General features: G+C 46.6%; 2 protein-coding genes and 3 non-coding genes across 5 annotated transcripts; 4 read left to right on the top strand and 1 right to left on the bottom strand.

Annotated features, from left to right (window-relative positions):
• Nucleotides 1-6,727: 6,727 nt before the first annotated feature.
• Nucleotides 6,728-6,809, bottom strand: TRNAS-GCU (transfer RNA serine (anticodon GCU)). The gene has a single exon. It is a non-coding gene; the product is annotated as a tRNA-Ser (tRNA).
• Nucleotides 6,810-6,874: 65 nt separating this feature from the next.
• Nucleotides 6,875-10,593, top strand: LOC123062976 (transcription initiation factor TFIID subunit 9). The gene is made up of 2 exons (XM_044486681.1): nt 6,875-7,233; nt 9,980-10,593. Exons 1-2 carry the CDS (start codon nt 6,922-6,924, stop codon nt 10,322-10,324), a joined length of 657 nt encoding a protein of 218 aa, XP_044342616.1. The 5' UTR covers nt 6,875-6,921; the 3' UTR covers nt 10,325-10,593.
• Nucleotides 10,594-10,857: 264 nt separating this feature from the next.
• TRNAK-CUU (transfer RNA lysine (anticodon CUU)) lies at nt 10,858-10,930 on the top strand. The gene has a single exon. It is a non-coding gene; the product is annotated as a tRNA-Lys (tRNA).
• A 6,791-nt stretch (nt 10,931-17,721) lies between these two features.
• TRNAK-CUU (transfer RNA lysine (anticodon CUU)) lies at nt 17,722-17,794 on the top strand. Its single transcript has one exon. It is a non-coding gene; the product is annotated as a tRNA-Lys (tRNA).
• A 2,485-nt stretch (nt 17,795-20,279) lies between these two features.
• On the top strand, nt 20,280-22,042 carry LOC123062975 (chitinase CLP). The gene has a single exon (XM_044486680.1). It carries the CDS (start codon nt 20,317-20,319, stop codon nt 21,820-21,822), a length of 1,506 nt encoding a protein of 501 aa, XP_044342615.1. The 5' UTR covers nt 20,280-20,316; the 3' UTR covers nt 21,823-22,042.
• The last annotated feature ends 760 nt before the right edge of the window (nt 22,043-22,802 follow it).

Genomic DNA, 22,802 nt, shown 5'->3' with positions numbered 1-22,802 from the left:
TGCCCCAAGTATTTGGCGGATAAGAAGGATGGCAAGGTGAACAAAGGTATATGTGATATACATGTTATTGATGTGTACCTTACTAATGCTCGCAGTAGCACCTGGGTATTTGATACTGGTTCTGTTGCTAATATTTGCAACTCGAAACAGGGACTACGGATTAAGCGAAGATTGGCTAAGGACGAGGTGACGATGCGCGTGGGAAACGGTTCCAAAGTCGATGTGATCGCGGTCGGCACGCTACCTCTACATCTACCTTCGGGATTAATATTAGACCTAAATAATTGTTATTTGGTGCCAGCGTTAAGCATGAACATTATATCTGGATCTTGTTTGATGCGAGACGGTTATTCATTTAAATCAGAGAATAATGGTTGTTCTATTTATATGAGTAATATCTTTTATGGTCATGCACCCTTGAAGAGTGGTCTATTCTTATTGAATCTCGATAGTAGTAACACACATATTCATAATGTTGAAGCCAAAAGATGCAGAGTTGATAATGATAGTGCAACTTATTTGTGGCACTGCCGTTTAGGTCATATCGGTGTAAAGCGCATGAAGAAACTCCATACTGATGGACTTTTGGAACCACTTGATTATGAATCACTTGGTACTTGCGAACCGTGCCTCATGGGCAAGATGACTAAAACGCCGTTCTCCGGTACTATGGAGAGAGCAACAGATTTGTTGGAAATCATACATACAGATGTATGTGGTCCGATGAATATTGAGGCTCGTGGCGGATATCGTTATTTTCTCACCTTCACAGATGACTTAAGCAGATATGGGTATATCTACTTAATGAAACATAAGTCTGAAACGTTTGAAAAGTTCAAAGAATTTCAGAGTGAAGTTGAAAATCATCGTAACAAGAAAATAAAGTTTCTACGATCTGATCGTGGAGGAGAATATTTGAGTTACGAGTTTGGTGTACATTTGAAACAATGCGGAATAGTTTCGCAACTCACGCCACCCGGAACACCACAGCGTAATGGTGTGTCCGAACGTCGTAATCGTACTTTACTAGATATGGTGCGATCTATGATGTCTCTTACTGATTTACCGCTATCGTTTTGGGGTTATGCTTTGGAGACGGCCGCATTCACGTTAAATAGGGCACCATCAAAATCCGTTGAGACGACGCCTTATGAACTATGGTTTGGCAAGAAACCAAAGTTGTCGTTTCTGAAAGTTTGGGGCTGCGATGCTTATGTGAAAAAGCTTCAACCTGATAAGCTCGAACCCAAATCGGAGAAATGTGTCTTCATAGGATATCCAAAGGAGACTATTGGATACACCTTCTATCACAGATCCGAAGGCAAGACTTTTGTTGCTAAGTTCGGAAACTTTCTAGAGAAGGAGTTTCTCTCGAAAGAAGTGAGTGGGAGGAAAGTAGAACTTGACGAGGTAACTGTACCTGCTCCCTTATTGGAAAGTAGTGCATCACAGAAAACTGTTTCTGTGACACCTACACCAATTAGTGAGGAAGCTAATGATAATGATCATGAAACTTCAGGACAAGATACTACTGAACCTCGTAGATCAACCAGAGTGAGATCCGCGCCAGAGTGGTACGGTAATCCTGTTCTGGAAGTCATGCTGCTAGATCATGATGAACCTACGAACTATGAAGAAGCGATGGTGAGCCCAGATTCCGCAAAATGGCTTGAAGCCATGAAATCTGAGATGGGATCCATGTATGAGAACAAAGTGTGGACTTTGGTTGACTTGCCCAATGATCGGCAAGCAATTGAGAATAAATGGATCTTCAAGAAGAAGACTGACGCCGACGGTAATATTACTGTCTACAAAGCTCGACTTGTCGCAAAAGGGTTTCGGCAAGTTCAAGGGATTGACTACGATGAGACCTTCTCACCCGTAGCGATGCTTAAGTCTGTCCGAATCATGTTAGCAATTGCCGCATTTTATGATTATGAAATTTGGCAGATGGATGTCAAAACTGCATTCCTGAATGGATTTCTGGAAGAAGAGTTGTATATGATGCAACCAGAAGGTTTTGTCGATCCAAAGGGAGCTAACAAAGTGTGCAAGCTCCAGCGATCCATTTATGGACTGGTGCAAGCCTCTCGGAGTTGGAATAAACGCTTTGATAGTGTGATCAAAGCATTTGGTTTTATACAGACTTTCGGAGAAGCCTGTATTTACAAGAAAGTGAGTGGGAGCTCTGTAGCATTTCTGATATTATATGTGGATGACATATTACTGATTGGAAATGATATAGAATTTCTGGATAGCATAAAGGGATACTTGAATAAGAGTTTTTCAATGAAAGACCTCGGTGAAGCTGCTTACATATTAGGCATTAAGATCTATAGAGATAGATCAAGACGCTTAATTGGACTTTCACAAAGCACATACCTTGACAAAGTTTTGAAGAAGTTCAAAATGGATCAAGCAAAGAAAGGGTTCTTGCCTGTGTTACAAGGTGTGAAGTTGAGTCAGACTCAATGCCCGACCACTGCAGAAGATAGAGAGAAAATGAAAGATGTTCCCTATGCTTCAGCCATAGGCTCTATCATGTATGCAATGCTGTGTACCAGACCTGATGTGTGCCTTGCTATAAGTCTAGCAGGGAGGTACCAAAGTAATCCAGGAGTGGATCACTGGACAGCGGTCAAGAACATCCTGAAGTACCTTAAAAGGACTAAGGATATGTTTCTCGTATATGGAGGTGACAAAGAGCTCATCGTAAACGGTTACGTTGATGCAAGCTTTGACACTGATCCGGACGATTCTAAATCGCAAACCGGATACGTGTTTACATTAAACGGTGGAGCTGTCAGTTGGTGCAGTTCTAAACAAAGCGTCGTGGCGGGATCTACATGTGAAGCGGAGTACATAGCTGCTTCGGAAGCAGCAAACGAAGGAGTCTGGATGAAGGAGTTCATATCCGATCTAGGTGTCATACCTAGTGCATCGGGTCCAATGAAAATCTTTTGTGACAATACTGGTGCAATTGCCTTGGCGAAGGAATCCAGATTTCACAAAAGAACCAAGCACATCAAAAGACGCTTCAATTCCATCCGGGATCTAGTCCAGGTGGGAGACATAGAGATTTGCAAGATACATACGGATCTGAATGTAGCAGACCCGTTGACTAAGCCTCTTCCACGAGCAAAACATGATCAGCACCAAGGCTCCATGGGTGTTAGAATCATTACAGTATAATCTAGATTATTGACTCTAGTGCAAGTGGGAGACTGAAGGAAATATGCCCTAGAGGCAATAATAAAGTTATTATTTATTTCCTTATATCATGATAAAAGTTTATTATTCATGCTAGAATTGTATTAACCGGAAACATAATACATGTGTGAATACATAGACAAACAGAGTGTCACTAGTATGCCTCTACTTGACTAGCTCGTTAATCAAAGATGGTTATGTTTCCTAACCATGGACAAAGAGTTGTCATTTGATTAACGGGATCACATCATTAGTTGAATGATCTGATTGACATGACCCATTCCATTAGCTTAGCACCCGATCGTTTAGTATGTTGCTATTGCTTTCTTCATGACTTATACATGTTCCTATGACTATGAGATTATGCAACTCCCGTTTGCCGGAGGAACACTTTGTGTGCTACCAAACGTCACAACGTAACTGGGTGATTATAAAGGTGCTCTACAGGTGTCTCCAAAGGTACATGTTGGGTTGGCGTATTTCGAGATTAGGATTTGTCACTCCGATTGTCGGAGAGGTATCTCTGGGCCCTCTCGGTAATGCACATCACTGAAGCCTTGCAAGCATTGCAACTAATGAGTTAGTTGCGGGATGATGTATTACGGAACGAGTAAAGAGACTTGCCGGTAACGAGATTGAACTAGGTATGGGATACCGACGATCGAATCTCGGGCAAGTAACATACCGGTGACAAAGGGAACAACGTATGTTGTTATGCGGTCTGACCGATAAAAGATCTTCGTAGAATATGTAGGAGCCAATATGAGCATCCAGGTTCCGCTATTGGTTATTGACCGGAGACGTGTCTCGGTCATGTCTACATTGTTCTCGAACCCGTAGGGTCCGCACGCTTAAGGTTACGATGACAGTTATATTATGAGTTTATACATTTTGATGTACCGAAGTTTGTTCGGAGTCCCGGATGTGATCACGGACATGACGAGGAGTCTCGAAATGGTCGAGACATAAAGATTGATATATTGGAAGCCTATGTTTGGATATCGGAAGTGTTCCGGGTGAAATCGGGATTTTACCGGAGTACCGGGAGGTTACCGGAACCCCCCGGGAGGTATATGGGCCTTAGTGGGCCTTAGTGGAAGAGAGGAGAGGTGGCCATAGATGGGCCGCGCGCCCCTCCCCCCTTGGTCCGAATAGGACAAGGAGAGGGGGCCGGCCCCCCTTCCTCCTCTCTCTCCTCTTTTCCCCCCTCCGCGAATCCTATTCCAACTAGGAAAGGGGGGAGTCCTACTCCCGGAGGGAGTAGGACTCCTCCTGGCGCGCCTCCTCTTGGCCGGCCAGCCCCCCCCTTTGAGCCTTTATATACGGAGGCAAGGGGCACCCCTAGAGACACAAGTTGATCCACGTGATCATATTCTTAGCCGTGTGCGGTGCCCCCTTCCACCATAGTCCTCGATAATATTGTAGCGGTGCTTAGGCGAAGCCCTGCGACGGTAGAACATCAAGATCGTCACCACGCCGTCGTGCTGACGGAACTCTTCCCTGACACTTTGCTGGATCGGAGTCCGGGGATCGTCATCGAGCTGAACGTGTGCTAGAACTCGGAGGTGCCATAGTTTCGGTGCTTGATCGGTCGGGCCGTGGAGACGTACGACTACATCAACCAAGTTAACGCTTCCGTTGTCGATCTACAAGGGTACGTAGATCACACTCTCCCCCTCTCGTTGCTATGCATCACCATGATCTTGCGTGTGCGTAGGAATTTTTTTTGAAATTACTACGAAACCCAACAAATATAGAGTGACTCTGATATAGTGCTGATTTTTTCGTGCATTCCACCGAATACCGCACCTCCGCATCTCGCGTCGCCTTGCTAGTGTTCGAGCTCCCGCAGAGCTCACCGCCTGGGTCGGGATCCGCGTCGCCTGCGCCACTGCTAGGAGGACCGCCGCCGCCAACAGCGCCTGCTTTCGCCGGAGTAGCCATCTGCCTACACGACGAGAGGAGGGGAGAGAGCGGCAGGAGAGTGGGGAAGAAGGCAGACGCGAGGAGGGGAGAGAGCGGCGGCACGAGAAGAGGGGGAGAAACGAACGGATGGGGGATGGAGGCATACGGCGCCGTCAAACGCCGTCTAACGGCTGTCGGGACGGCCGACGGTGCCACGTATGCAAAAAAGGGCCCCACCTGTCATAAACAAGCTTAACTGACCCCGATCCGCCGATCAGTGCTTTATGCAAAAAGATTACGGAAGACATGGTGTTTTCTGCAAAAAAATGTATTGTAGTGGTTTTCACAAAGCTTGTCTTTAAAGTGGTGGTTTTGTGCAATTTACTCTCTGCAGATCGCGTGGTGAAGATGAGTGCGAGCAAGGAGGATATGCAGCTGGAGATTGGATTAACTATCGTGCATGGGAGGTCCCATGCACGGTCCAGCCATTGATTGCTATGCCGTGATTCGTGCTAGACAGTGCAACTTACCCATATTTCTTTTCATATGATTCAAAGACTGTATCAATTTTATCTTTTGAACACGAAGTCAGATTTATCACCTGGTTGCACATTTGCATTTCTCGTAATGAAACCTTCCAAACAAATCAATCTTGAATATATTTTGATAAAATTTAAAATTTAGGTTCTAAAACATGATGAAATTGGTAAAAAATATGATTTTTTTAGAAATTTAGGAAAAAGAAAAAAATCTTAAAAAATCGAACAAACCTGACCTACTGGCGTACTCTTATAAAACTTTTGACAAAGAACTCCCTAAAAAATTTGAGTAGAAAAAATAATTTTTCCAAGACAATATAGAGTGACTCTGATATAGTGCTGATTTTGTTTTCTTCGCCAACAATACCACGAAAGGCTTTTCTTCGCCAAAAAAAAACGTGTGCGTAACACTTGAGCAAGTTTGTTGTAAAAATAATCATGATTTTTCGACCATTTTCACTATATATTTCAGAGTTTTATCGTGTCTCAGATTTTAAAACTGTCCAAATGTATCCAAGGGTGGTCTTATTTCAAAGTATTAATCGCAAGGAACACACGGACACAAACAGATTATAAATTAGACTTTTGATTCAATAGATAAATAAGATTCAAACTTCAAAATCAAATGAAGAAGACATGGGTGAGTGGAGTACTATGAAAGAGAGAGATTGACTCAGGCATGGGACCCATGCACGGGGCCTCCCGTGCATGGTAGAATCTCTTTTCTCTATGCAGCTGGGCTTTTTAGGTCTCACGCCCGTTGTTGTAATCGTTTTTTCCCTGTAATATGTAAGCTCGCCGTGCTTTTAACCCCTCCATGGCACTAAGGCCACCCGGAGACTAGGCGGAGCCAGCGGGAGGAGGAGAAAACTTAAGCTTGGAAGAGGAGGCAGCACTAAAAATTGTGCCTCTTTTTTTTAATAAAATACGGTAGGGGCAACCCCTTTCTTTTCAAAAGAAAATCCGTGCAAAAAATAAAGAGATCGTGAAGCATCGATGCTCCCCTGATGTTCTAAAAAAAGAAGAAGAAGTCAATAGATATATGAGCCACGTACGAAAATGAAAAAAAATTGCGACGCCTGAGAGATTCGAACTCTCGCGGGGAAACCCCATGTACTTAGCAGGCACACGCCTTAACCACTCGGCCAAAGCGTCGCTTGTTGTTCTAGCACCTACTTCTCCCTCAAAAATGGTTGCGATATCTAAACCCAACTCGCTCCCTGAAATCCCACCACCAGCCAAGGCCCCAAGAAACAGCAGTCAGACCATGGACGGCGGCGGAGGCGTGAGGCCATCGCTCCCGTCCGCGGCGGCGGGAGGAGCCTCCGGCGCGGACGAGCCTCGCGACGCGCGCGTGGTGCGGGAGCTCCTCCGCTCGATGGGGCTCGGCGAGGGCGAGTACGAGCCGCGCGTCGTGCACCAGTTCCTGGACCTGGCCTACCGCTACGTCGGGGACGTGCTCGGCGACGCCCAGGTCTACGCCGACCACGCGGCCAAGCCCCAGATGGACGCCGACGACGTCCGCCTCGCCATCCAGGCCAAGGTCAACTTCTCCTTCTCCCAGCCGCCGCCGCGCGAGGTACGTTTTCTTTTTTTCCTTTTATTGTAGGAATTTTGGAGTACCATCAATCTCACCAAAAACCCTAGAGTATATCTTCGTTAGATTCGGACAAATTACCAGGTCCCGTAGCTTCATTCATTTGGTGAATGACGAGGATAAGGGGCCACTTTAAATTCTAGATCGAGGAGCGGCTTTCCTGTGAACCTATCAGATTCGGAGGGAGTAATGTTGTGGACTCCGATTGGGAAAAGAATAAGCACAGTAGAGGATGCGCCGATGTGTCGCGGATTCAGTTCAGTGAGTTCATATATGGTTCTTGGCTGAGAGATATTTTGGGGAAAATATAAATTTCAAATAAGGGTCAGCTTATCGATTAAATGAATGCATTCCACAATAAGAACACATCAATCAAAGTTTCAGACATGGTGGTTAGAAGCAGCCATCTGCAACCAAGGAATTGCGGTTTTGAGTCCTTCAGCTCACGAAATGTCATTTTGTCTACACTCGTAGCCATCCAGGGTACCAGCATATCAGTCAGTCTTATACTGAAATTTCAGGAAAACATATGAGGGAATGTGGGATTCGAACCCAGAACGTCTCGAGTAGAACTCTCAAGTCTCAACCCTACCGCTAGGGCCAAGATGAGTGCTGTATCCTTTAGGAAGTTGGACCAAACTTTTGCCAATCTGGTGGGCAACCAGGGAGTGCTGAGATTTAAATCCATGGGTGAAGCTCGTAGCAAATGATGCAAGGATAGTTAAGTTGGGGCAGAAGATCGACCTCCAATTTAGTCCATGTCTTGTTAGGAATGTTCAGCTGAGCCCATATCTTGTTTGGAAAGTTGGATGCTTATCTGCTTAAGGGTCCAAAATCTTAGAATCATGTGCAACTATTTCCATACACACAATGCAACCTTAGTGCAGAGATGCTGCTGGTAATGTAGCAGCCTCCTGACTGTTGGAACTGGAAACAAGACTACTCAGTTTCTTGATGAGGCTTTACTTATATTATGTACATTATCCATAACTTTCGTTATATTTGGACGCTCTTCATGGCATGGGTTATGTCGAATAACCACATAGAAAGGGATCATCTGTTAGGGCCTCTTGACCGGAGGGTATGCCTGAGGCCAGGAGGCGCTAGAGGGCTGATGAGGTATCGACGAGGAGGCACTGTCGCCAGCGCAGATCAGAAAGGTAACTTGGTAGTTGGGAATAGAAATTAGGGGAAGACTTCTCGATTAAATGAATGCATTCCCACATCAACCAAAGCTTCAGACATGGTGGTTAGAAGCTACTATTCGCAACAGCAGAGATTGTGTTTTTGAGTAATTGAGCTTACAAAATGTTGTTTCATGTACACTTGTAGTCATTCGAGGGACCAGCATATCAGTCAGTGTTATACTGAAATTATAAGGAAAACATATGAGGGGAATGTGGGATTTGAACCCAGATTCATCTCAAGTAGTACTCTACCACTCTACCACCAGGACCAAGATGACTCCTTTATCCTTTAGGAAGTTCGAACCGACCGAACTTTTGCCAGTTTGGTGGGTAACCAGGGAGTGGCGACATTTAAAGGTGCAGATAGTAGCAGATGATGCAAGGAGAGTCCAGTTGCGGCAGAAGATTGACATTCAGTTTAGTCCATGTCTTTTTAGAAATTTGCAGCTGAGCCTATGTCTTGTTAGGAATGTTAGCTGAGCCCATGTCTTGTTAGGAATGTTCAGCTGAGCCCATGTCTTGTTTGGAAAGTTGAATGCTTATCTGCTTAAGGGTCCAAAATCTTAGGAATCATGTGCAACTAGTTCCATATACACAATGTAACCTTTGAGAACCAAGCAAGATGTAAATAACCTCTTCTGTTAGCGCAGAGATCCTGCTGGTACTGTAAGCAGCCGCCTTTACTGTTGGACATGGAAACAAGAATACTCGTTGTCTTCATTAGTTGGCTTTACTCTTTAGATATATTATGTGTACGAACATCATATGATTCTTAATGTGTATGAGGCTGGCACATGAAGATACACCTAAAATGTTATGAATCATATTAGGTAGATATTAGGGTCGTGCACAAGTCTACTCACTTGCGTGTTAGTAGCTGCTAGGTGCAACTAAAGAAGATATTGCATAGATAAAGGCTATGAACAACTTTGTGGTTATGCTTTGAAGTTAAGTGCTTGTTTTACGCGTTATCAGATCCCATGAAATTTAAATCTGACACAAAATAGTCTATAATTATATGCCTAGGTGGATGACAAGTCATTCCCCACATAACATTCCGTAATGACGGTTAGCTGCCAATTCACTGATGCACTGGTGCCTCCACTCCCACCCCTCCAATTCTTTGGGAACAGGCTACATATAGTGTTTTTTTTTGCGGGTACAGGCTACATATAGTAGAAACCAATGTTTTGGAATGCATGGCCAGACTTTTATAGAAACACGAAACGAACAGGGTATGATTCTTATTTGTGTACGAGGCTGGTATCTGAAGATTATGTAAAATGTTGATGAATCATATTAGTAGTACAAAGATATTAGAGATTGAGGGTCATGCACAAGTATACTCCCTTGCATGTTAGCTGCCAGTGCCTTCAACTAAATAAGGTCTTGCGTAGATAAAGGGCTATGAGCAACTCATGTGGTTATGCTTTGAAGTCAAGTGCTTGTTTTATGTTTAATCAGATCCCTGGAAATTCAAGTTGACACGAAGTACTCTATATGCATAGGTTGATGACAAGTCATTTTCTGATGTTACACAGGTTCTACTCGAGTTGGCACGCAGCCGGAACAAGATCCCTTTGCCCAAGTCTATAGCTCCACCCGGCTCGATTCCCTTGCCACCCGAACAGGACACATTGTTGAGTGAAAACTACCAACTCCTACCTGCATTGAAGCCGCCAACTCAGACCGAGGAAGCAGAAGATGACAATGAGGGAGCCGGCGCAAGCCCTACCAATCCTAATCCAAACTATCCGCAGGATCAGAGGGGCAGCGAGCAACACCAGCCTCAGAGCCAGAGGGGGGTTTCTTTCCAGCTGAATGCGGTGGCCGCCGCAGCTGCAAAACGTTCTCTAGTGACAGTTGATCAGTTGAACATGGGCTAACTAGCTGTAGATCGTTGGCTGGTTCCTAGTGCTTGCTCCCGCAAGCCTGCTTGCTGATGCTTGTGTAGCTGCTGGGATGACCCTCCTATTTCACCATGAAAACTGCCGATTGTTGAGGAAAGGGAGCAGCCTTGCATGTAGTGTAAGTTGTAGCCGTGCACCTCTCTGGTTAATTAATTCCTGTCCATTATTTGTCAACTTATGGATTTTGTTGAACTTGGTCTGTTCCGTCGTTGTTTCGGACTGCGAAATCAGTGTTCCTACTGCGACTGTTCCTATCATGTTTTTGATGGCATGTACTCCCCCTATAAACTAATATAAGAACGTTTAGATTACTAAAATAGTGATCTAAATGTTCTTATATTAGTTTACGGAGAGAGTAGCACATATTTGGTTGGTTAAAATGAGGACCTAAACATGTAGAGATAAATATGTACTGTCAGATGCACCCATTTTTTTATCAGGAATTTGCTGATATCTTTTGTGCGTGTAGCATGGAACACTTGTTGATAAATAAAAATGAAAACAACAAAGCCCGTCTAGCTCAGTTGGTAGAGCGCAAGGCTCTTAACCTTGTGGTCGTGGGTTCGAGCCCCACGGTGGGCGCTTTGTGTATTTTTTTACTCTCGAGGAATCCAGTTTTCATATGCAGTGCATGAATGAATGATGATGGATGGCCATTGCACTACAAATAGCCCATGGTTACTTTGAGATTCATTTTACTTTTCTGGTTGTTGTCCAAATTTATCTCGTTCCAAAATGTTTTGCTCGGTTTTTGTCTTGTTTCAACGTGTAGCACCATGTGACACTTGTTTTGGATCAGGTTTGCTAATATGCGATGATACACAATGAAACATTAAAGGACACTTGGAACAGGAAGAAAACCTAATGTAACACTTTGAAACAAGACAAAATCTAAAAACAATCACACAATTAGCACTAATCTCAAAAGCAAACATGGATGATGGATCCAGTTTTCATATGCAGTGCATGAATGAATGATGATGGATGGCCATTGCACTACAAATAGCCCATGGTTACTTTGAGATTCATTTTACTTTTCTGGTTGTTGTCCAAATTTATCTCGTTCCAAAATGTTTTGCTCGGTTTTTGTCTTGTTTCAACGTGTAGCACCATGTGACACTTGTTTTGGATCAGGTTTGCTAATATGCGATGATACACAATGAAACATTAAAGGACACTTGGAACAGGAAGAAAACCTAATGTAACACTTTGAAACAAGACAAAATCTAAAAACAATCACACAATTAGCACTAATCTCAAAAGCAAACATGGATGATGGATCATTCCCGGAATATCCCGTGCACGCTTGAATTGTATTTCTCCGCGTCAAATGTTGTAAACATACTGCTTTTAAATGAAATGATTCAGATGGTGGAACTTCTTCCCCTTGAATGTCAGAAAAAAAAGTTTTTTTAGTGAAATGATCCAGGTGGTGACCCCCCCCCCCTCCCATTGAAAATTGAAAAATAAAATAAAAGGGTAAGATCGTCCAACAACTTTGATGATACCTTCCTCTTCCTCTTGTTAGAGCATCCCTAGACTCTAATCGATCCTCCCAAAATTATATTTGGGACATGAATTTTCTGTTTAAAGAATTAAGACCCATCTTTTATATCCCTTATTTTCTTTAATCCCTCAAAAAGTAACTTTTCACCCCCACAAAACTTTCCCCTATGTCTCATTTTTCTCTAAGAAGAGCACTACTCAATAGAAAAAATAGGGAGACTGCTCCGTCCCACATTCATGGCCTGGTGACCGGTGCGCTGACCAATTGGCCCGCCTCTGACTATAACCCACCCCTCCAAACCATAGCCTACCCCGCCGCTCATCCATTTTCACTATCGGCGCTCGGCCACTCTGGCCTCTCGAGGCTTGCACCACCTTTGTGGCACCGCCACCGCCTTCTTGTGCGGTTCACCACCTTCCCCTCTAGCTCATGCCGTTGTCCGGAGCTGTTGCCTCCTTCACTGAGCGCCTGTGCAGCCGATCATGTCACAGCCGCCGCCGCTGTCGAAGTACCACGACGTGAGGCTCTAGTCGTGGGGCAAGTGGGTGACGATCTGTAACCCGGACGCGGGGGCGCAAGTGTGTCTTGGCATGTTTGCGCGCGGAGGAGGTTGTCTGCATGCGTCGACACTGTATTTTTTTTATTCTCCAGGAATCCAGTTTTCATATGCAGTGCATGAATGAATGATGATGGATGGCCATTGCACTACAAATAGCCCATGGTTACTTTGAGATTCATTTTACTTTTCTGGTTGTTGTCCAAATTTATCTCGTTCCAAAATGTTTTGCTCGGGTTTTGTCTTGTTTCAACGTGTAGCACCATGTGACACTTGTTTTGCATCAGGTTTGCTGATATGCGATGATACACAATGAAACATTAAAGGACACTTTGGAACAAGAAGAAAACCTAATGTAACACTTTGAAACAAGACAAAATCTAAAAACAATCACACAATTAGCACTAATCTCAAAAGCAAACATGGATGATGGATCATTCCCGGAATATCCCGTGCACGCTTGAATTGTATTTCTCCGCGTCAAATGTTGTAAACATACTGCTTTTAAATGAAATGATTCAGATGGTGGAACTTCTTCCCCTTAAATGTCAGAAAAAATGTTTTTTTAGTGAAATGATCCAGGTGGTGACCCCCCCTCCTATTGAAAATTGAAAAATAAAATAAAAGGGTAAGATCGTCCAACAACTTTGATGATACCTTCCTCTTCCTGTTGTTAGAGCATCCCTAGACTCTAATCGATCCTCCCAAAATTATATTTGGGACATGAATTTTTTTGTTTAAAGAATTAAAACCCATCTTTTATATCTCTTACTTTCTTTAATCCCTCAAAAAGTAACTTTTCACCCCCACAAAACTTTCCCCTATGTCTCATTTTTCTCTAAGAAGAGCACTACACAATAGAAAAAATAGGGAGACTGCTCCGTCCCACATTCATGGCCTGGTGACCGGTGCGCTGACCAATTGGCCCGCCTCTGACTATAACCCACCCCTCCAAACCATAGCCTACCCCGCCGCTCATCCATTTTCACTGTCGGCGCTCAGCCACTCTGGCCTCTCGAGGCTTGCACCACCTTTGTGGCACCGCCACCTGAAGGAAATATGCCCTAGAGGCAATAATAAAGTTATTATTTTATTTCCTTATATCATGATAAATGTTTATTATTCATGCTAGAATTGTATTAAGTATTAACCGGAAACATAATACTTGTGTGAATACATAGACAAACTAAAACGTCATTAGTATGCCTCTACTTGACTAGCTCGTTAATCGAAGATGGTTATGTTTCTTAACCATAGACATGTGTTGTCATTTGATTAACGGGATCACATCATTAGGAGAATGATGTGATTGACATGACCCATTCCATTAGCTTAGCACCCGATCGTTTAGTATGTTGCTATTGCTTTCTTCATGACTTATACATGTTCCTATGACTATGAGATTATGCAACTCCCGTTTGCCGGAGGAACACTTTGTGTGCTACCAAACGTCACAACGTAACTGGGTGATTAAAAAAGAGCTCTACAGGTGTCTCCAAAGGTACATGTTGGGTTGGCGTATTTCGAGATTAGGATTTGTCACTCCGATTGTCGGAGAGGTATCTCTAGGCCCTCTCGGTAATGCACATCACATAAGCCTTGCAAGCATTGCAACTAATGAGTTAGTTGCGAGATGATGTATTACGAAACGAGTAAAAAGACTTGCCGGTAACGAGATTGAACTAGGTATTGAGATACCGACGATCGAATCTCGGGCAAGTAACATACTGATGACAAAGGGAACAACGTATGTTGTTATGCGGTCTGACCGATAAAGATCTTCATAGAATATGTAGGAGCCAATATGAGCATCCAGGTTCCGCTATTGGTTATTGACTGGAGACGTGTCTCGGTCATGTCTACATTGTTCTCGAACCCGTAGGGTCCGCACGCTTAATGTTATGATGACAGTTTCATTATGAGTTTATATATTTTGATGTACCAAAGATTGTTTGGAGTCCCGGATGTGATCACGGACATGACGAGGAGTCTCTAAATGGCCGAGACATAAAGATTGATATATTGGACGGCTATATTCGGACACCGGAAGTGTTCCGGATAAAACCGGAGTACCGGGGGGTTACCGGAACCCCCCCGGGGGTTAATGGGCCTCATGGGCCCAAAGTGGAGAAGAGCAGGGGCGGCCAGGGCAGGCCGCGCGCCCCCTCCCCCTCTAGTCCGAATTGGACAAGGAGGGGGGCGGCGCCCCCCTTTCCTTCCTCTCCTCTCTTCCTTCCTCCCCCTCTCCTAGTTGGACAAGGAAAATGAGGGAGTCCTACTCCCGGTAGGAGTAGGACTCCTCCCTGGCGCGCCTCCTCCTGGCCGGCCGCCCCTCCCCCTTGCTCCTTTATATACGGGGGCAGGGGGCACCTCTAGACACAAGTTGATCTTGGTGATCGTTCTCTTAGCCGTGTGCGGTGCCCCCCTCCACCATAATCCTCGATAATATTGTAGCGGTGCTTAGGCGAAGCCCTGCGACAGTAGAACATCAAGATCGTCACCACGCCGTCGTGCTGACGGAACTCTTCCCCGACACTTTGCTGGATCGGAGTCCGGGGATCGTCATCGAGCTGAACGTGTGCTAGAACTCGGAGGTGCCGTAGTTTCGGTGCTTGATCGGTCGGGCCGTGAAGACGTACGACTACATCAACCGCGTTGTCATAACGCTTCCGCTGTCGGTCTACGAGGGTACGTAGACAACACTCTCCCCTCTCGTTGTTATGCATCACCATGATCTTGCATGTGCGTAGGAATTTTTTTGAAATTACTACGTTCCCCAACACCACCGCCTTCTTGTGCGGCTCACCACCTTCCCCTCTAGCTCATGCCGTTGTCCGGAGCTGTTGCCTCCTTCACTGAGCGCCTGTGCAGCCGATCATGTCAGAGCTGCCGCCGTTGTCGAAGTACCACGACGTGAGGCTCTAGTCGTGGGGCAAGTGGGTGACGATCTGTAACCCGGATGCGGGGGCGCAAGTGTGTCTTGGCATGTTTGCGCGCGGAGGAGGTTGTCTGCATGCGTCGACACTGTGCTTTGCTTTTTGAGAGACAAACGAAGCTAAATGATACATCTTCGATGTATCTATCATTTTTTATTGTTTCATGCTATTATATTACCAATCTTAGATATTTTTATACTATTTTATATCTTTTGGGGAACTAACCTATTAACCCAGTGCCTAGTGCCAGTTGTTGTTTTCTGCTTGTTTTTGGTTTTTCAGAAAAATCTATACCAAACAGAGTCCAAACGCTACGAAACTTTTTGACAAGTTTTTTTCTAGACAAAAGAGACCCTAGAAGCTTGGGGAGGAGACCACACGCAAAGCGAGGAGACGGCAAGGCAACAGGGCGCGCCCTAATGCCTTGTGGGCTCCATGTGGCTCCGTTTGATCTAATTCCACTTCCATAAATTCTCAAATATTGGGAAAACCCCACAGAGCCATCCGAAACAATTTTGTGGTGTGTTTGTTGGGTTCCGATGAATTGTGGGTTTATGATCAAATTATTTATTCAAAGTAATTGAGTCTTTTCTGAACTTTGTTATGCATGATTATTATATCTTTGTATTTCTCTCCGATCTATTTATTTGGTTTGGCCAACTAAATCGATTTATCTTTAGAGGGAGAGGTGCTTTGTAGTGGGTTCAATCTTGCAGTGTCCTCACCTAGTGACAGAAAGGGTAGCGAGACATGTATTTGTATTGCTGCCATTAAGGGCAAAACGACAAGTTTTAATCATATTGCTTGGTTTTATTCTGTCTACATCATGTCATCTTGCTTAAAACGTTACTCTATTTGTCATGAACTTAATATAATAGATGCATGCTGGATAGCAATCGATTGGTGGAGTAATAGTAGTAGATGCATTCAGGAGTCGGTCTACATGTCACGGACGTGATGCCTATATATGTGATCATTGCCATGAATAACATCATAACTATGCGTTTTTCTATCAATTGTCCAACAATAATTTGTCTACCCACTGTATGCTATTTTTTCGAGAGAGAAGTCTCTAGTGAAAGTTATGGCTCCCGGGTCTAGCTTAATCATATTACTAAAATAAAAAATACCTTGCTGCAATTTTTCTCCTTTTATTTTTCTTTTCAATTTATATACCCACCACTACCCGATTTAACCCTTGCAAGTAACGAGTTCAAGGGGATTAACGACCTTCTTGCCCGTGTTGGGTGCAAGTATTTGCTCTTGTGTGTGCAGGTACCATTTACTAGGATTTGCGTGGTCCTCCTATTGATTCGATAACCTTGGTGCTCACCGAGGGAAATACTTATCAACTACTATATTGCTTCACCCTTGCACTTCGGGGAAAATCCCAACGCGGCTCACAAGTAGCACTAAACATCCTCGCCGACGCCGCAACCGCGATCACCATCACCATCGTGCCTTCCGAGCCAAGGAGAAGGGTTATCGCTCGACCGAGCGCGCTGATGTTGCCTTTGTGGTCACACTCCTCGAGGACCTATTGATCTTCTCCGAGAGTCACACGTTCTTCAAGTTCATGGAGAACGTACCCACCTCAAGGCCAAACATGAGGAAATGTTCAAGGAGCTCGGCGACGACGAGGAAAAGGATGACTTGATGTTGTAGCGTCGACCCACCACCAACAACCAGGACGACAACCACTCCGGGGGAGGGTGGTACCCATCTCCTCCTCCGACGAGGAATACAACCAATTTTTTAGTCTAGTTCTATTTTTAGTTTATCATCGCGATGCTTTAGCTAGCTCGATGTCGGTGTATTGTTAGTAGATAATGGACTGTTTAATTAAGTTATGTATGATGTTAATATGCTACTGATGTTTAATCATGCAATGAAGTACTCCCTCCGTAAACTAATATAAAAGCGTTTAGAGTACTAAAATAGTAATCTAAACGCTCTTATATTAGTTTACAGAGGGAGTAGTAGTTTAAACTTGTGTTTGAAATGAACTCGTGTGCAAAAATTGTGTGTTTTTTCGGGGGATTAAGTTTTGACGGATCTGCTAACAAAAGTTTAATCAAAACATACAAGCAATTAAAGGATGAATGATAGAACGATGGATTCAAGTTTTGAGCACCCGCAAAAAAAAGTTTTGAGGGATTCGGCTCTTAGAAGTCTTCGACTCCATGGCGTACACGCAGTGAAAAACAGATTAGGATTCTTAAACTCCGCATAATTAGTGTGTATACTTGTGCACTAACAGATACGGATGTTTCCTTCTCCGTACCCGTTTCCAAGTTGGAGTAGAAACGAGCCTTGTGTGCATGTATTTTGGACAATGTACTGACAAATGAAAAATGAAAACTAAAACAGCAAAGCCCGTCTAGCTCAGTTGGTAGAGCGCAAGGCTCTTAACCTTGTGGTCGTGGGTTCGAGCCCCACGGTGGGCGACCTCCTATTTTTTTCTTCCTCCACGTCATTGCTGGTGCATGCCATGATACGGCGTGCATGAGGATCAGTTGTACGTGAGCCAGTGTGCAAGTCAGCATGTGCGACCTCTCATCGCACATCCAATGTCCATCTCCGTCGACTGCACGGCGATCCAGTTTGCTGCTTGCTCGTAGTTAAACTGGTTTGGCGTGTCAACCCACCCGCAGGTTAGGGAAACCATGCATGCTACTATCTGATTAAGGTTAGAGAAATCCATAGCCATGCTCTATCTGGTGAAGGTGGCTTCGATTGAACGAGTACTACGCATTGACCTGCTGACACATCGCGCCAACCAGGAGTCTTCCCCGCAAAGCCACCACCAAGTATCTCGAGAACATGGACTAACTATCTTGCTGCAGCGTAGCCAGTTGTGGTTGTATTGGAACCCGTAAGCATGGAAGGCCGATACCCACAGATTATTACCCTTCCAAATCTTAGGTTTCCTCAGTTTTGTCCTCTTGCTTTGGTGTTTTTTTAAGGAAAGGCCATCATGCTTTACTGAGCTAAAAAGGGAATTACATCGTTCACAAGTTTAGAAACTAGACAGCTCGGAGGCTTGTCCATCCAGCGAAGAGAAATCTTATTACAATAAGTGTGATTCAATAACACATGCACTGCTTGGTTACAAGAACGTGAGATTTGACCTTCCCGATCAACAAAGAAATATCCACACATTAGGCGAAAATTGCTGCTGCTTCATGCCACCATCTTGCTTGGCCATCACATGATTCTACCACAATCGGGGAATCACACTCCGCTTCAATCCTAGGGAAGCCAAGTGAGTTTGCAAATGCCAGCCCATCTCTCATCGCAAGGGCCTCGACGGTGACCACATTAGCGGCATAGTGTATAAATTTACACTGCGCCGCTAGGAACGAGCCCTTTTCATCCCTAATTGGCTAATTGCAGTTGTCGTAGCACCCACACCTTCATCAATATAAAAAGTGGCATCAACATTTAACTTGACAAACCTGAGGTCCCGCGTCCTCCATCTTTCTTCATTATTACCCATCTTCTTCTCATTAGCCTGGTGAAAATTGTTTGCAATAGCCAGTACCAACATCGGCCATTTAAAAGTAAGAGGTGGTGATCCATCATGTCTGAACTGCCAACGAATCCACCACAGATACCAGCTTCCTACCGCTATATATGATTTACTTGACATCTAAATTAGGTTTCAGAGGGCCCTGGGCTGAGACAATTTTAAGACCAAATTGCCCCTCCTTACAAGTGGGACCACTGACTAAAAGCCACCGACATCTTTTCTTGTGTAAGGCCTATGCCATATATTTAGTATCACAAGACCTTACAAACATATCCTTATAGTCCTCGCAAAAAAATTACGCTTATATTTTATTTGTGTTTACATTTAAATCGTTAGTGGTGTGGAATCCATCAGTAATGCTCGGTAAGCAAAGACCAATGACACCTTTAAGCATCAGTCTCAATGGATTGAACTTATTTTAATTCAAGAGTTAGAAGCAGGGCTTCGATGTAGACCAGAAGACACCAACTGCCGCTATTTGCATAACAAATCATCATCCCAAAAAAGAAGACCCAAAAAAATCATGTAGGTGTTCCAAAGGCCACGAACGAAGATCAAGTCTAGACAACACCGGAGACCAAAGTCGATCAAATCGAGGAAGATTTATCGGACACACACTTACACACGCCCTCCAGCGGAACTGAGTGCACCTACTTAATGGGGATAAGACATGGAGGCCATTATTCCTAAACTGGGGAACGCCGCCACCTCACCAACCCAACCAAAACACGAGACTCCCTAAAATCAGCCTAAACCAAGCTATCAACGTCATTATACATTTTGAGATACCGAGCATCTCAGAGATACCGAGTCGGCACACCATTTTAAGAGTGATGAAGTCATCACAGCCGCCTCGTGGTCGGTGGGCAGAAATGCGCAAGCAGCAGCGTCAAATCTATGACTTGAACCTGGTGGACTGGTTCCCACAATGAACCTAACCATCTCAGCTACATTCAGCTCGCAAAAAATGGCATGAAATTGCATAAGTTGCCAATCAAGGTGTGAAACATTTCCACCCATGCATCAATCCGGTTTACGGCCAACTGAAAACCAGGAGCAGCTCACTACTCGGCAACTCCTCCTAGCTTGGGCTGAATTTGTGGAGGGGCAAATGGGCTGGAGGGGCAAAAAAACATAACTTTGGGCTGATTTTAACTGGACATATGGGCTGAATACTAGGGGATATATGCTAGCTTTCTCATGGGCTGGGGGGGGGGGGGGGGGGGGGGGGCAACGGCCCAGGTTGTCTCTCCACTAAGCTCCGCCACTGCTCCTATATACCGCAAACAAAATCGTTAGTCCCGATTCTGTAGACGCTGCTTGATTGACGATGGCGTGCACGGGAGAACTCTTCGTCGGCGCGATCTGTGAGAAGGTCAATGCATCTCATGGAAGCAACTTCCCCACAGGCCACAGGGATGGACAGATAGGTAGAACATGGGTTTCTCCCCATCAGATCGATCACGCCCATGCATGCCTTCCCCAGTACGCCGCAGCACGATCCGACACTGCCGCAGGCCAAAACCATTTAACTACTCCTCACCGTCGGCGGGAACCCGCCATTATTTCCGGTGCCGAGAGATCTCACCTCCAGCCTCCACAATATATAAACAATGCCACACTCCACTCAGCAAGTCGCAAGTTACAGTTCGACACCAAACATCCCCTGCGAACCCAGAAAGGAAGATGGCAGCACGGCTCCTCCCCCTCCTCGTCCTGGCCGTCTCGCTGGCGTGGCCGGCGTCGTGCAAGCCTCTCCCGGTGCTCGTTCCGGTGACCAAGGACCCCGCCACCCTCCTCTACACCATCCCCTTCCACTACGGCGCTGACCTCGTCGTCGACACCGCCGGCCCGCTCGTCTGGTCCACGTGCCAGCGCGGCCACCTGCCGGCCGAGTTCCCGTGCAACAGCCCCACCTGCCGCCTCGCCAACGCCTTCCACATCCCAGGCTGCCGCGCGCGCGGCTGCGGCCACGACACGCGCAAGGACAGGACCTGCACCGCGTATCCGTACAACCCCGTCACCGGCGCGTGCGCGCCCGGGGACCTGGTGCACACGAGGTTCGTCGCCAACACCACCGACGGCGTCCACCCGGTGAGCCAGGTGAACGTGCGGGCCCTGGCGGCGTGCGCGCCCAGCAGGCTCCTCAAGTCGCTGCCGCGGGGCGCCTCGGGCGTGGCCGGGCTCGCGGGCTCCGGCCTCGCGCTGCCGGCGCAGGTGGCGTCCGCGCAGAGCGTCCCCAACAAGTTCCTCCTCTGCCTCCCCCGCGGCGGGTCCTCCGGCAACACCGGCGTGGCCATCTTCGGCGGCGGCCCGTTCCAGGTCTCCGCGCAGCCGGGGAGGGACTTCACGCAGGAGCTCGTCTACACGCCGCTCGTCGCCGCCAAGAAGGGCATGCCGCCCGCGCACTACGTCTCGCTCCAGTCCATCGCCGTGGAGAGCACCCGCGTGCCCGGCGCCGGCGCCGCGGTGGTGTGCACGAAGGTGCCCTTCACCCTGCTCCGCCCCGACGTGTACCGCCCGTTCGTGGACGCGTTCGCCAGGGCCCTGAAGGCGCAGGGCGCGCAGGGCGGGCCCGTGGCGCGGCCGGTGAAGCCCGTGCCGCCATTCGAGCTGTGCTACGACACGCAGTCGCTGGCCAACACCCGGATCGGGTACCTGGTGCCGGGCGTGACTCTGACGCTCGGCGGCGGCACGAACTGGACCATGAACGGGCTGAGCTCGATGGTGGACCTGAGGCCGGGGACGGCGTGCCTGGCGTTCGCGCGGATGGAGGGGGTGAAGGCCGGGGACCGCAGCGCGCCGGCGGTGCTCGTCGGAGGGTTCCAGATGGAGAACACCGTGCTGGAGTTCGACGTGGCCAGGAAGCGCCTCGGGTTCGTCAGGCTGCCCTTCTTCACGCAGTGCGGCCACTTCAATTTCACCAAGACCACCGGCTACTAGGCCTTTTGCTGCCTCTTCTTTGGATAATAAATAAATAAATATGTACCTCCTCTACTCTACTGAACTAAGCACTAGCTAGCTGCTACTGGATGCTAAGAATTAATGTTGTTGATCATGGCGGTCGCCAGCAGCGGCATTTGTCACGCCGTTCCATCTCATCTTGCAAAAGTTGCTCTTCGATCTTTTGTGTGTGATATGGATTCAGAGTTTCACATTCAGAGCAAAACCATTCACTCTGCGAGACAAGAAGTACACGGGTTGGCACGTTAGAGCAACTCCAATGAGGCGATCCATTTCATCCGCGGCCGTTCGTTTAGGTCGTAAAATGGATATATAGATAGTTCTAGTGTACACAGATAAAAAAAAAGACCACTACTCGTCGCTTTTTGACTCCGACTCGGTAATGTCATCCTCCGACGTCTGAATGTAGGCGTCAGCATACTGCTCGTCTTCAAAGTCCCAACCTGACGTTTCTCGTAGCTTCTGTTCAATTGAGCGGCCTGCTTCTGCGAACGCTTGTCCTCCCGATAGGCGGCTCGCTCCGTCCTCCTCGCGTCCCTCTCCAGCCTACTTTGTTTGTAGAACTGGCGCTCGTCGATGATGTCCAGCGGGAAGCGTTCGCGCTACACCACCATAGCTTCCACGTCCATCTCGGCGATAGCGAGGTAACGCTGCCGCCTCCAGTGGACACGACGATCCTCGTCGGTGAAAAGCCGCGGGAGAGGCGCCAGATCCTGCGTCCGCTGGCTCAACACGTTGGGAAAATTCATATCCCGACGAGGCCTCAGGAGGCGCCACGCCGCCTCCTCTGCGGTGTCGAAGGTGCCGAGAATGAGACGTTTCTCGCGAAACCAGATCTCGGAGGAGAAGGCGTCGGAACAGCGCTCGTGGACTCCGCGAAAATCCGAAGCGCCCAGGCGGCGGATCGACATGGTGGCGCAGAGGCGAGACGAGTGGGCGGCGGACAACGAGCGGGGCAA

The sequence above is a fragment of the Triticum aestivum genome, chromosome 3A (genome assembly GCF_018294505.1).
Source record: "Triticum aestivum cultivar Chinese Spring chromosome 3A, IWGSC CS RefSeq v2.1, whole genome shotgun sequence".
Classification (NCBI taxonomy): domain Eukaryota; kingdom Viridiplantae; phylum Streptophyta; class Magnoliopsida; order Poales; family Poaceae; genus Triticum; species Triticum aestivum.
This window is presented reverse-complemented; position numbering and strand designations above follow the sequence as displayed.